The sequence below is a fragment of the Trichoderma ghanense genome, assembly GCF_004382785.1.
Source record: "Trichoderma ghanense strain CCMA-1212 chromosome Unknown scaffold_13, whole genome shotgun sequence".
NCBI classification, from domain to species: Eukaryota; Fungi; Ascomycota; class Sordariomycetes; order Hypocreales; family Hypocreaceae; genus Trichoderma; species Trichoderma ghanense.
In genome coordinates, this window is record NW_027395676.1 from 182,425 (window position 1) to 195,229 (window position 12,805).

The window sequence follows — 12,805 nt, forward strand, 5'->3', positions numbered from 1 at the left end:
GCTACCCGGAGCTACCCTGGAGTGCGGATGCAATGGCTAGCGGGCGAGCTGAGGCAAATGCAAGTTGGACGGCCCAATGGCAACGTCTCGTCAACCCACGAACGGTTCTCGCCTGTTAGCCAAAAGGATGGGGCTCAACTAGTCTGCTTGTCAGGCTGCGTTGGCGGCTATTCTCCCACCCGTGAGGCTTGCACGCTTTCGTCGGTGGTCGAAGTCGATCAGCCGTTTGGATGTCACCGCGCCGAGGCATCGGCCAATCCCGCCGTCTGTCGTGTGGAGAGTGGAAGCACGTTCTCCAGCTTTTTGGGTGAACAGCTCACAGCCAGCAGAAGGGCAGAGAGAGCTGTAGAAGGTGGTTGTGTTAGCGGAATGTCATTGAGATGTCAGCCACATCACGCAAGTGCGTAGCCGGTTCTCGCGACGGATTGCTCTCCGTCCTCGTCAGAACACCTATCAATCTGTCCCCAGCATCTTGTCTCCTCACCTTACCAAGGTAGGTAATATCTTGTATAACACCATATAAGCTCACAACTCAATGTTCCTCGCACAAAGCTGCCTCTAAAATCAAAGGACAAGGGATGCAGCCTTATATGGGGAACACCATCTCCACGACCTATTTACAAGTCATGCTTATTCATCCAAGCTCAACTCCCCATCGAGGCTTGCCTCCCGTTCAGGAAACGCCATGTCAGCAATTCCCCTTCAAAAGCAGTCAATAGCTCCGAGCCGTAATACGATGTAATACCTGCTATGATCCATCAGCCCCAGCCAATTGGCCAATTCAACAGCTCTGTACATAGTTCTAATATCAGACTAAACGTATACGTCGTTCCACTTCAACCCCCTATCCCGCTACCATCTCAACATCCCCTCACACTCACATATACACCACCATACATCTCATATATCAAATCACCTCCAACAACCAACCTCACCACTAGTCGCCTCCATCAATCACCACGACATCATCTCAACACAACTCAAAATGCCCTCCAAATCAACAACAACAACACCCAAATCCCTCCTCCCAACCCTCTCCACCTCCCTCAACGTAGGCATGGCCCTCGGCGCATGGATCACCGTCCTCCCCTTCGCCAACCCGGCCTACCCCGGCCCCGCCGTCGCCATCTGGTTCCGCGACTTCTTCAAGCCCGGCTTCATCGGCATCACCTCCCTCAGCGCCGTGACCGTCGCCTCCGGCATCCGCGCCGCCTGGAACAAGCCCCAGCCCGGGTTGTCCGCCGAGGGCCAGGCAAAGGCGAAGAAAGCGTCGCGGTGGGCGATTGCAGGACTGGTGTTTACGCTTGTTCACTTTGGCTTTGGCAATTCGGTGAGTTCTTTATTATTGCTCTATTTCCTCCTCTGTCGATTGTGGGATATTGTGTGTGTGTGTGTGAGTGAGAAAACGTGGCTTATATTTGGGATATCTACAGGTGCTAGCCATCATGGACAAGATCCTGTCCGCACCGGAGCTTGCGCAAGGGCAAATGGCGGGCTGGATCCGGCTGCACACCGTGAGGACACTGACAACCGACGTGCCGGCATGGCTCTGTTTCGTTGCCGCACTCCTATCCGAGCTGTAAATCCTTGACGCTACTTATATAACACAAAAGAAGCATGAAAGGTCGTTTTCCCAAGCCATCAAATCACATCAATGGAGGGCCCAGGCTCCAAAACAGATTGTTCCAGTCCCTCCCTCGCCCTTGAAGCGTCTCCCAGAGTTTGTCCAAGTCAACATTATCAACCTCAATCGTGTCCGTCCTCTTCGCCTCCGAACCGACAAGCATCTCACCTCTCTCCGTAACTTCACCCCCCAAGGTGTCCCTTTGACCCAAAGACATCGCCTCCCGACTCTGCTTCTCCATCTGCAGCGCCTGCAGCGCCGGATGCGACGCCCTGTACTTGCGCAAGATCTGAATCGACATGTGCAGCAGCTCCGACGCCAGCGGCGACTGCCCCCTCGCCTCGTGCAAAATCTTCCACGCGTCCGTCATCGTCGCATCCCCTCCTCCCGCCGCGCTGCCCCCGGCCCCTGTTCCGCCGCCCTCGTTTGTAGTCAAGCACCCGTCCAGCACAAAGACGACGCAGGCGATGAAGATGCTCCGGAATTTCACATTCATGCGCTGCCGGAACAGGACAAAGGTCGAGTTTTCGGCCCTCATGCGGTGCTCAATGTAGATGATGCGCTGCGCCGCCTTGAGGCACGAGTCGTGGGAATAAGCGAAGCCGGGGTTGACCGTGCCGCGGGCGAGATAGGGGAGATGGAGCTTGCAGATTTGGCCGTAGAAGATCATGTTGAGCATGTATCGCTGGATCGTGATGTCGGAGGAGCGCCGTATATCCGACGGCGGCAGCTTCGACAGGGCGCTGCTGTTCTCGAGGCGGAAGAACCATGGCAGCTCTCGCATGAACTGCCGCAGCTTCATGTCCGCCTCCATAATCTTTCCGTAGTCGGCCTCTTCCGAATTCCAGTTGAGGGATTTGTCATGGCTGCCGAGACTGTAAAAGAGTTCTGCAAGGCGAATCCGCTGCAGAAGATACGACACGGACGTGGCCTCGTCGAGTGGACGGTCGACGACCTCTTGCCCGTCGACAATGTCCACGTCGTTTGCATTGCTGGGCTTTCGCACGGCCATCTGGCTGGGCAGTATCGTGTATGCCCCTTGTTGAGGGACTGACAACCTGGACAGCATCCTGTGCGCAAACCTCTCAGTACTTGTCACAAAACGACTGGGCAAACAGAACAAAGGCGACTCACCAGTCCGTATCAGTGAGATACCACCACGTCCTGCGCCCAACCTCGGCTTCCACCGTAGACTTCTTCAGCAACCTTGCCTGCGAACTCGGATTCGGGGCATCAAGATAATGCAGCCCAATCTCCTGCGCCATGGCAACCGCCTGCGCATGCAGCAGCCGCGCCCGCGCCGAGATGCCCTCCAGGCTGCAAATCATGAAGAAGACCACCACGATGCCCTGGATGCACGCCAGGGACGCGTGGGCCGCCAGGTGCGCGTGGTGGATGACGTCGAGGGCCGTGGTGAGCCACCCGGCAGTCTGCGCGTTTGCGTCTGCCGAGCGGTCAAAGAGGCCCTTGCTGTCGTCGAACCGGGTCCACGTGTGCGTGCTGCTGCAGCAGATGGCCAGTATGACCATCAGCTGGCCAATGTCCACCGGCTCGCCCTGCTCCACGGCGTCGTAGAAGCGGTCGACGGCAAGGGGGAGGGACGGCGTGTGGAATATGTGGTGGAAGTGGAGGACGTCCTTGATGAACTTGTCCAGCAGGATGTGGGCGTCTGCCCTCAGGGGCAGGCATATGCACTTGATGACCCTGACCTGTTCGGTCAAGGCGGGAGAGCTGCTGGGGTGCAGCACGAAGAAGGAAGGGCTGGTGATGGTGCGGATAGAGCGAGTCCGAAAGGTGAGCGGAGGAGGCGCCAACGAGTCCTACCAAAGGGTTGGTCATATAAGAATCCAATCTCTCTCTCTCTGTCACACACTCTCTCTTCTCTCTGAACCGCCAATGCACCCCGTTGAGAAAACACTCACCAACACCTTCTGGCTCGAGCAATTCTTCTCAAGCCCCAGCACGTCCGCCGTCACGAGCTGCAGCTGCGAAGACGCCAGCAACGAGGGCGCCAAGTGGTTCCGGTTCAGAGCCTCCTGCGGCCCACCGCCGCCGCCGAAGTGAACCCCGTTCCCCGGGAGGAGAACCGGATGAGCAGCTCCGGCCCCGGCCCCGGCCCCGGCCCCGAGAGATGGTCTATCGAGATCGCAAGGGACCCCGCGGATCGAGCAGTTGGAGCACGGCGAGCCGCGGTTGCAGCGCAGCTTTCGGATCCGGCACAGGGCGCAGGCGGGTGGCCGCCGCCGCGACTGGCGACCCATGCCCGCGTCGTGGTCCTATTTTAGGGGGGGTGGCCTTTCAGCTCGTTGCGTGCGTGAAAGTTGAAAAAGGGGGGCTTCGGGTTTCTTCTTTGCTTTCCGCGTGCTATGTCCCGTATGTCCGGGCAGCTGTGATGCTTTTGCCAGTATGCGACGGAGATTTCATGAGAGTGATGGCGGATGCGAACTCGAAATACGAAGATCAGAAACCCGCGGAGAATTCGGTTTTAAGCGGTCATGTCCGATGGCATGATATGCAAATGTCGAGTCGACAAGTTGATCAAGGTGGGGAGATAGTCGGACAAAAGCGTCGGAGATCATCAGCCAGTAGGATTCATCTTGATACCTTATGTAGTAGTACTCCGTGCACACACAACAACTCTCTCTTGTGAATCTTTTGAACTGGTTGAGTATCGTGGACTGATGTTCCGACCTATACTCGGAATTGCTGACTTGACGAGGGCCGCCATCCTGCGCATCATGACGAGAACTGAACCTCGAGACCTAGTGTTCGAAACGGCTTGTTCATCATCTTCAAGTCGATCCCGCTGCCGAGACTAAACAGCAGCGACTTGACTCGCCCTTCCCACAGCACTCCAAGCCGAAGATTCTGATCCAGCCTCGCCTTCACGACGCCCGCATATTCCTGCTCCTTCTCCTTCTCTGCCTCTGCCTCTACCTTCTCTACCTTGTGGACGGGTTGCCCCTTGACAGATGCCTTCTTACTACCCTTTGACTTTCCAACATTGCTTCCGTTCATCTTGGAGCCCGTCTTCTTTTCCGTGGCCTTTTCCGGCTCGTCAAGCCTCCACTCCAACTTGGCGTTGAAACTGCGTTCGGCCGGCGTTGCTACCGGGACCAGGACTGGTACTGCATTGCTGGTTTTCGTCGTAGGTGCTGTTCCTTCTGTCCGATTGGTAGGTTCCCTCGTAGGGGCGGGAGTTGACTTTGAAAGCAATGTCTTCGCCGGAGATTCCGCATCAGATGGCTCTCCTTCTACCGCCAATCGAGCAAACGGCTTCCTCCACAGCTCCATGCCCACAGCCCAGGAGCTTTCGTAGCTGAAAATGTTAAACTCCAAGCGCGTTGCGAGACTGCACTCCTTGCCAGCCATGACCGCGTAGCTGGCCGCAATGTTGCCCATCAGAGGATTCAGCGTCAGCGTGGCAGACAGCGGCGTCCCCTTGTGATCCGGCAGCGTGGCAAATCGCGCGCCGATGCTGATGCCCCCAGACTTGTTCAGCGTGCCGTAGTAAATCTCTCCACCAGTGCTGAAGCGGCCGTATATCCTCTCTTTGTCGCCATTGCCACCGCCGTTTCCATTCTCCGCCGTGGACGCAGCCGAGTGCTGGGCGTGCTTCTTGCTGCTCAGGTCGCCTCCGAAGTTGTACACCCCTCGGAAGCCCAGCAGGCCACCGTCCGTGGACGCCAGTCCCTCGAGCGCATACCTTCCCACGTCGTACTGGAGCAAGCCCAGCGCCGTGCCCCCGTCGCGGAGGTGCTGGCCAGACACGGCGCTGAACTGTGCCTGCAAAGCGGGAGACAGTCGCCGCACCAGGAGCGCCTCCAGCTGCGACCGGGGCAGGTACAGTCTGCCGTACAGGAGCGACTCGTTGGTCTTGTCCTCGTCATCGGGCCGTCGTAATGAGGGGACGTCTCGCCGAGCGACCGGCGTCAATGGCCGATAGGATCGCAGGAGGTCGGGGAGCGGGACATTTTCGGACTGGGGGGTCAAGAGGAGTCGCAGAGGAACAGAGGAGAAGAGGTAGGAGATGGAGCCGTCGACCACGCCGACGGAGCCCAGCTGGTAGGACGTGGCAAAGTTGGGACTTGCGAGGGCCGAGAGGGTGAGGCGAAGGCCTCGTGGAGTGCGAAAGTTCAACAGAGCTGGCCGCGAGGTTAGCTGAGAGCTTTGGAGGTCTCCAACAGCTCGTATATAGCAAGCTGTGGCAGCAGGCGGGCATGTAATGGGAGGAACTCACCATCCGTTGTCGAATTCAGCGCTGCGTAGGAATTGTCGCGCCTCCATCCCGTGGCCTCGTAGAAAGCACTGTGGACATAGTCCATAAACTCGCGCATCTCAGCGCGCGATGCTCATGCCCGGCTGGAGGCTCCGGCTTGGGTCTCTACGAGGATGCAAGTGCGAAAGAATCGTCACCTCTCCAGTCGGGGATATTTTGGTGTTGAGCGGTGCCACCAGCCCGGCACAACATCGGCAATATCTTGAATCTACAGCAACAGGAAAAAGGCCCAAGCAGATGCAAAGCACTCGTGTGCCTTGATATATGTCTTCATTATCGATCTGTGCCTCTATTTGGCCAAATAATTTCCATTATGCCGAGCCCATTGTTCAATCGTTTGCTACCCAGATGTGATACGTGGTTCATGAGAAGAAGATCCCTTGCGTGCCGTTCGACGGGGTATCTTAGGAGGTATATGCAACTCCGTGGTTCATATCAGAGTTGACCAAAATGCAGTTTGTTTAACTTGACAGGTTCTGGATCAGAGAGACATTGTCGCCTTTCAGCAGGATTTGGCCTATAGTTGTGTCAGTCTGTTTGGCTTTGCGTGGGTGGAGAGACCACTCCTTCGTCAACACTTACCCAGCGGTTTCCTCGTCTCCTTGTCGTTTGTCTTTGTGATTTGCTTCACCTCCACGGCGTCGTCAATGACCAAGTTCATGAACTCGTCAAAGCCCTACGCCTCGCATTAGTTTGAGAATCGAACCCAACGGAGGCTTGCTTTACTGACCCGAATCTTGCCCTCGATTCGAATTGACAGCTGCTCATACAGCCAGACGCTAACTGTGGCGTTCTAGTGATATCAAAAATTAGAACGTTATCCAGAAAATGCGTAAATAATCCTTGCTTGTCTAGCGTCGTCGGTTCGATGTAGGTTCGTGGAGGGATAGGAAGAGTCAAATCGTGAGATCAAGTATCTGCCGGGCCAGTCTGACTGAGAGTGAGAAATCGGCAATTCCCCATTGTATAATGCCAATAACCCGAAGAGCATCTTCCAATCGCGTTTTCTTATCCCGAGTGGTTGCGCCAGGCCAGGCCATAGCCATCGTAAGTGCATCGTGCGATTCGCGCAGGGGAGTCGACAAGGACCAAATCACAAATCAAGCGTGTACTCACATTCTGGAGAAGCTTGAAAATCATGTTGCTAAAGAGAGTCAGCCTTCAGCCTTCATAGCAAAGGTAGCTTGTTCATCAGCTGGAACAAATGCATACATGGGCGGCAGCAAGACGCGGCGACCGCCGCCTCCACCTCGGCCAGTCATAGTTGCGCGTGTTTGCCGAAAGAAGCGATCGTCGTGCGTAGGCGGTACGGAGAAGAAAGAGGGCGATGGGACGAGTCGTGGGAATGTCGCGATGTTGCCGTGATGAGCTTACCTTGTCGAGAAGCTCGGATGGTGTTGAGAGCGATTGTCTTGCAAAAGTGGCGGAGCGGAGATATGATTTGCCGCGATAAGCTTCGATAAGAGTGTACTTGAGTACATCTTCACTTACACTTGACAGCCACCCAAACATGGATGTTGCGATGCATTTCTCGACTGCTATTTTGCTTAAGAAAATCTGGTCAAAAAGATGATAAATCATGGTAGATAGCACAGGAATCAGCATATTATGCTCTATGAAACATTTTGTCGGAAAACTTCTCATGGCTATCTCTCTTGGTCATGTAGAAAAGGGTGCGCAACTGGAACATCGGGTCTGCTGCTTGGTAACAAAAACATGACCTGATGCTCGCTTTCATTGCGGAGGACTCGAGTACCCATTCGCCAGTCGTGGCTGTGATTTATTGCGCATGTCAATATATTCGCATACATGTTTGTGGAAAACAGGTATTACGGACCTACGGAGTTGTATGGACATGTACTCTACCGTTCGCTGCGTGTGTCCTGCAGCTTTTGACAAGAAATGTGTTAATGTGCTTCGCGTCGCTTCTCCTTCACCACAATGCGCGAAATACCTCTTCGCGTCAGAACGCAGCGGATATTAATACCGCATTGCCAATTTAAATGCTGCAACAAAACGAACATGTGTTCCTACGTATTTCTTGGGGCTCACGTCAATCCCAAGGTCAGACCAAGAGGCAGCACCTTCGGCAGTCCGGAATCCATCGGCTCGGTAACCGGATGTCCGGGATCGCCTGTGCATCCGGCCACTCCCGGTCCTGGCATCCGTTCCGCGCCGGCACTTACGGCGGCCGGGAATCGGGGATTCCGGGAGGTCTACTGTACATTCTAGGTCAGGCTGCCTCCAATGCTCGTACAAGCGAGGGAATTGCTATTTGTAGATGCGCCTACATATGAAGGACCGTCGACATGCATCATGTATTTGTACGGATGGGCAGGGTTGATGTCATGTTGCGATGGCGTTGAAACGAGCGCAAAACCCGCAAGTCGGGCCGGGCCAAGTCTGCGAAACAGCTCCCGGAACATAGGCCTGACGATCCCTTCCAGGCATGATGGTAGCATGAGATGATCATCGATTCACATTCATTGGCATTTGACATTGAGCAGTCGGTCTACGTAAACTGGAGGCCCATCACCGGCTGCCCTCAGCAGTTGGATGATGACACTGTACAGTGTAAGCACCAGCCCGTCGCCTGATCGCAAAGTGGAAACCTTGACATATAATCGCACCATCAATACGACAGCATACCTGCCGCACACGCACGCAATGAGGAGAAGGAGAAACAAATAAAGAAAGGAGAGCATGAATTCACGCCCAAATGTCCAATTCGAGAAACCAGGCAGCAGCATCGTCAGAATCGCACAATGGACCAGTTCTGACGTGATTCCCCTTTTCTTGGCCCTGATGATGCCTTCGGCTCAAAATGGGGCCCCATTTCGGCTTAAGGAAAAATCGAATGCAACAAAATGCCACATACGAGGGCGGTGCTCCGTTGCGGCCGCGGGCACACTGGGGCAAATGAAGCTCTCTCTCCAGATCACTCCGTCTTTTTACTCCGTGTGACTGGTCGTTGCGGTGCTGAGGACATTGTGTAGCCCGCCCATGTTGCCTTACTCTCTAGGTAGCCGGCGGTTACCGATTGTACAGAGTATTGGGTACGGGGGAGAGAACACGAGGGGAGCTGGGCCTGTGTCATTCGTGCTCTGGGGCTTGTCTGACACAATGCGGCTGTTGACTCCGTTCCTGTACATGCTTGTACGTGTAAGTGGAAAGGGGGGTGATGCCCAATCGGAGAAGCGAGCGAGTGAGGCTGGCTGGTCACTTTTTGCTGAGACGAGAACCTTGAGAACCTTGTGACGATGGCGAACCGAATGACTCGGCGATTGAGTTTACGCTGAAGGTCATGCATCAGCTGAGGTTTTACTGCTTCAGAAATTTGTAGCATGAAGCATATTGTTTGTGTGTGTATCATGTATGTGTGAGAGACAATTGAATTGGCTGGTGAGCTTCTTGGCGACTGTCCAACAGAGCATCGTCAGACGGCAACAGCCTGGGATCTTGATCGAATGCCGAGATGTTGCATTCGCGGCACTAACGAGTCCTCCACTGCCGAGCTGCGACACAAAGAGAGAAGAAGGAGGACGAGTACAGGGCTTGCTGCGGGAGCGGGATCACGGGCCGCAACATCCTGATGTATCGTATGTACAAGTACTGCCTCGACAACTACCCAAAAGGGTACTATTTCGCTCCTAAGCAGGGCCTCCTCCGTAACAGCAACCCTTGAGAGCCTGGACTCTGGACCCTTTTTTTTTTCAAATACATACTGCAGGAAAAGCAATATCCGGTACGTAATAAGGTGGCCACTCACAGGGGGGAGGAGACCATGGAAATGCATGCACCTGAAGCGGCGAGGAGGCTCAAGGGCTGCCGTTTTCTATTAGCGGCATGGCTGAGGCTTTCGGGACCTGGTTTAGCATCACACGTGGTTGCTGCCATGATCGACGATGGACAGCCACATCGAAGCACGGGTAGCATCAAGTTAGACAAGAAACGGACTGAGGAAAATTTTTCAGGGACCGTCTCTGGGTTGGTAGTTGGCTGACGGCGAACGAACCGACGCTTGAACTCGACCGGCCAGAAAACACGGACGGGTGTTCTAAAACGTCAAGAAACATACCTTATAATACGGAGGGTGCTCCATCTTACTCCAGATTTAAAGTTGCTACCATGCTGTCTTGAACGGGACACCGATCGAGTACTCCGTAAAGGCACCGAACGAAAACCTGTGTAAATACAGACATGCAACCGTAAAAGGCAGTAATTTCGAGTTTCTCTGAATGAGGATCCATCATCATCATCCACGGCGGGCACTTCAAATCTCAAAGAAGCCCAAAGAGAAGAAATTTATGGATTCTTTTTCACGAGCAAGGTCCCACAAGGCAAAACGGAGCAACAGAAAAAGCATTTACTAGAAGAAAACCGGGAAAATAAAAGAAACAGGAACCGGCCGGCTTGCCGATTCCCATCGGGAGCGCCTAGTCCGGATCGGGGTAGTATTCTGGAAATTGAGGCGAAGGACAAACTCTTTACACGTAAAATTTTTTTAGTAGCATCTCCGTGGAGCCAGAAGATGGCAAGGGGAACAACAAGCTGGCAAGAGGAGAAGGAGAAGAAGAAAAATTTAGAGTCGACGGGTGACCTGATTTAAAGGGGAAAAAGGCGGGTATTGCACGAATCGAGGCCAGCTGGAATTGGCCGTTCGCTTGTGGTGGATGTGTGTTGTTGTGGATGGATGACATTGGCGTGGGGATGAAGATTGGATGCGAGGTCAGTATGAGATCAGGGTGTTTGATGATAATTTGATGTTGGTTGAGACGTTGACGAGATGAGCTGCAATATTATGAAAGAGTTGATTAATCGATTTTTGCTTGCCTGTGTCGAATTGATACATCATGGGATGTGAGCACGCCTTTCGACATACGCCATCTGTCAACCAAATGTCTAATATTGGACATTCCAGAAGCGTCAGCAGCGTACGTCTAATGACAGTATGTAATCAACCAGTCTTCTCCTGAGCTGAGGCGGGACAAAAGGGCATCTGACACGAAGGAATTGGATGCAAGACAAACCCGAAAAGCCCAACCAGGCAATTGGCCCCAATGCGCTGGCGCTTCGGCTCAACTACGAACCACAAGGGCGTCCCAGTGGCCTCGGGCTAGACGTCACAGGGCATCACGCCACTGACATTTTAGGGCGTGGATCTCGTCTCAGCGCCCTACCGTATGTATGTTTCTGCCGGCTCTTTTCCAGGGCGGCTGCATTGATCAATCGATCCCTGTGGGTTGTAAGGGGTCAGTGAGCGAGTGACTTGTCGTTGGGCGCAGCTACGGTGGCGCTGCAAAGTACCGTCTTTCTCTGTGACATGCAGTGAGTGGTCAACTGAGGTGAGGCACGGAGACGGAACTGCCGCTTCGCGTGCTTTTTTGCGGATGCGCTTTTGGGTCACCAGACGGGCAGTGGCTTGCAGGTACTTGTCATGCACGGCGAAGCGACGCATGAGGCCATGTATCGACTTACATGCAGGCCGTGTAAGTCATCGTCGGCTGCGCCCTCCGTCTGTCATTGTCAGAGGGGAACATGTCAATGTGAGCCCGGTGTCGGCGCTGAAAAGTGACGAGTTGATTTGGGATTTGTTTACTTGGTATTAGTCAGTGAGGTGACCATTGACAACAGCAATGAGGCTGTTTGCGTGATGGTTAAGGTGAGGCATGGATTGGGCGAGCTGTGCATGTTTCGTGAGGAGCTGGTAATGGATGGCTGATATTGCAGGTACCTACCTAGGTAGGTACAGGCAGAGGAGACAGTACATGTGCCTGGACTGGGCAGCGAGTTCACCGAACAAGGCCGTGAGTCGTGCCCCATAGGTATGGGAAGGGATCCAGTTAACGCTTTGTTCGTTTTGGAGAAATTACACCTGGGCCATTCATTGTATTCCATGAAGCCAGAATGAAACAGAGTAGCATGAACTCAAAGGGGGCTTCAGTAAACAGCGTCAGGGCTGCTGCTACAGCTACGAGGCATTGCCTGATGCTTGCAAACTGCTGATGCCTTTTCAAGGTTCTCAATGCGGCCGCAGGGACTCAGCAAGGCGAAAACTAAAGCCGTCCAATTCCCAGCTCGTGTAAAGAAGAGAACCTTGAGAAATTGGATGTCCGTACTTTCGTATGTACCATGCCGTTCAAGTGCCTAATGGGGAAAAGCAGAGAAGACTCGAGAAATGGCAAAATTGGGAGAAAAAGAAGAAAAAAGAAGGGGAAAAAATTGAAAAAATCGAGGGCCCCACAGAATCAATCGAAAGGCGTCTGCGCTGCGTCGATGCGAGGCCCCACCGGAGATCCATCGGCCATCGGTCTGGCGCGCCGAAGAAAGAAAAAAGGGAAAAAAAGAAAAAGTAAAAAGGAATTTCGAGTCGAGTCCCCATGTCACAAGCAGGGATTTTCTCAGCAGAAGGTACCTGCCAGGTGTGCGTGTGTGTGGGCAGGTACCTTGAATTTTTCGCAAACGGCCCATGACACACGCACACAAGGTACGTACATGTACTTTGTACCCAGCCGGTAGCTCCTGGCCGTTGGACAAACCGCTGCATGCCGAAGCAAGTTGGAAGGCACAGAGGACATATAAGTTGACGATGCCCTCCAGCTGCTCGTTGCTGCTTTCCTGTTTTGGAAATCTGTTGATCGCATCACCAGTTTTGCTTCGCTTTGCCTGCCATTGCAATTCGTTTTTAATACTTACTTGCCTGCTCTAGAGCATACAGAGAGCTCCCATCATCACCATCAGCTTACACACTCACCCGTGCAGAGCTATCGAAACCTTGCTGGACGCACAGTCAGCAAACGCAAGCCATCTGACGACACGACAACTTCTTTGACAACCCGATATACAGAGACAAAGCAAGAACAAAGAAACAAATCAAAGAATAGAGGGACCGAGGAGAAATT

At 53.8% G+C, this 12,805-nt stretch overlaps 3 protein-coding genes across 3 annotated transcripts; 1 reads left to right on the forward strand and 2 right to left on the reverse strand.

Moving 5' to 3' along the window:
* Positions 1 to 985: 985 nt before the first annotated feature.
* Positions 986 to 3,909, forward strand: CCMA1212_008706 (uncharacterized protein; the record flags this gene model as incomplete). Its single annotated transcript, XM_073705823.1, has 5 exons — positions 986 to 1,330; positions 1,434 to 1,579; positions 1,625 to 2,654; positions 2,743 to 3,418; positions 3,566 to 3,909. The coding sequence occupies 5 exons, from the start codon at positions 986 to 988 to the stop codon at positions 3,907 to 3,909; spliced, it is 2,541 nt and encodes an 846-aa protein (XP_073555674.1).
* On the reverse strand, positions 1,105 to 5,961 carry CCMA1212_008707 (Mitochondrial distribution and morphology protein 10; the record flags this gene model as incomplete). Its single annotated transcript, XM_073705824.1, has 8 exons — positions 1,105 to 1,212; positions 1,514 to 1,577; positions 1,651 to 2,694; positions 2,759 to 3,444; positions 3,547 to 3,900; positions 4,379 to 5,769; positions 5,865 to 5,932; positions 5,954 to 5,961. The coding sequence occupies 8 exons, from the start codon at positions 5,959 to 5,961 to the stop codon at positions 1,105 to 1,107; spliced, it is 3,723 nt and encodes a 1,240-aa protein (XP_073555673.1).
* A 403-nt stretch (positions 5,962 to 6,364) lies between these two features.
* Positions 6,365 to 7,043, reverse strand: CCMA1212_008708 (Small nuclear ribonucleoprotein E; the record flags this gene model as incomplete). Its single annotated transcript, XM_073705825.1, has 4 exons — positions 6,365 to 6,420; positions 6,486 to 6,579; positions 6,634 to 6,696; positions 7,020 to 7,043. The coding sequence occupies 4 exons, from the start codon at positions 7,041 to 7,043 to the stop codon at positions 6,365 to 6,367; spliced, it is 237 nt and encodes a 78-aa protein (XP_073555668.1).
* Between the last annotated feature and the right edge of the window lie 5,762 nt (positions 7,044 to 12,805).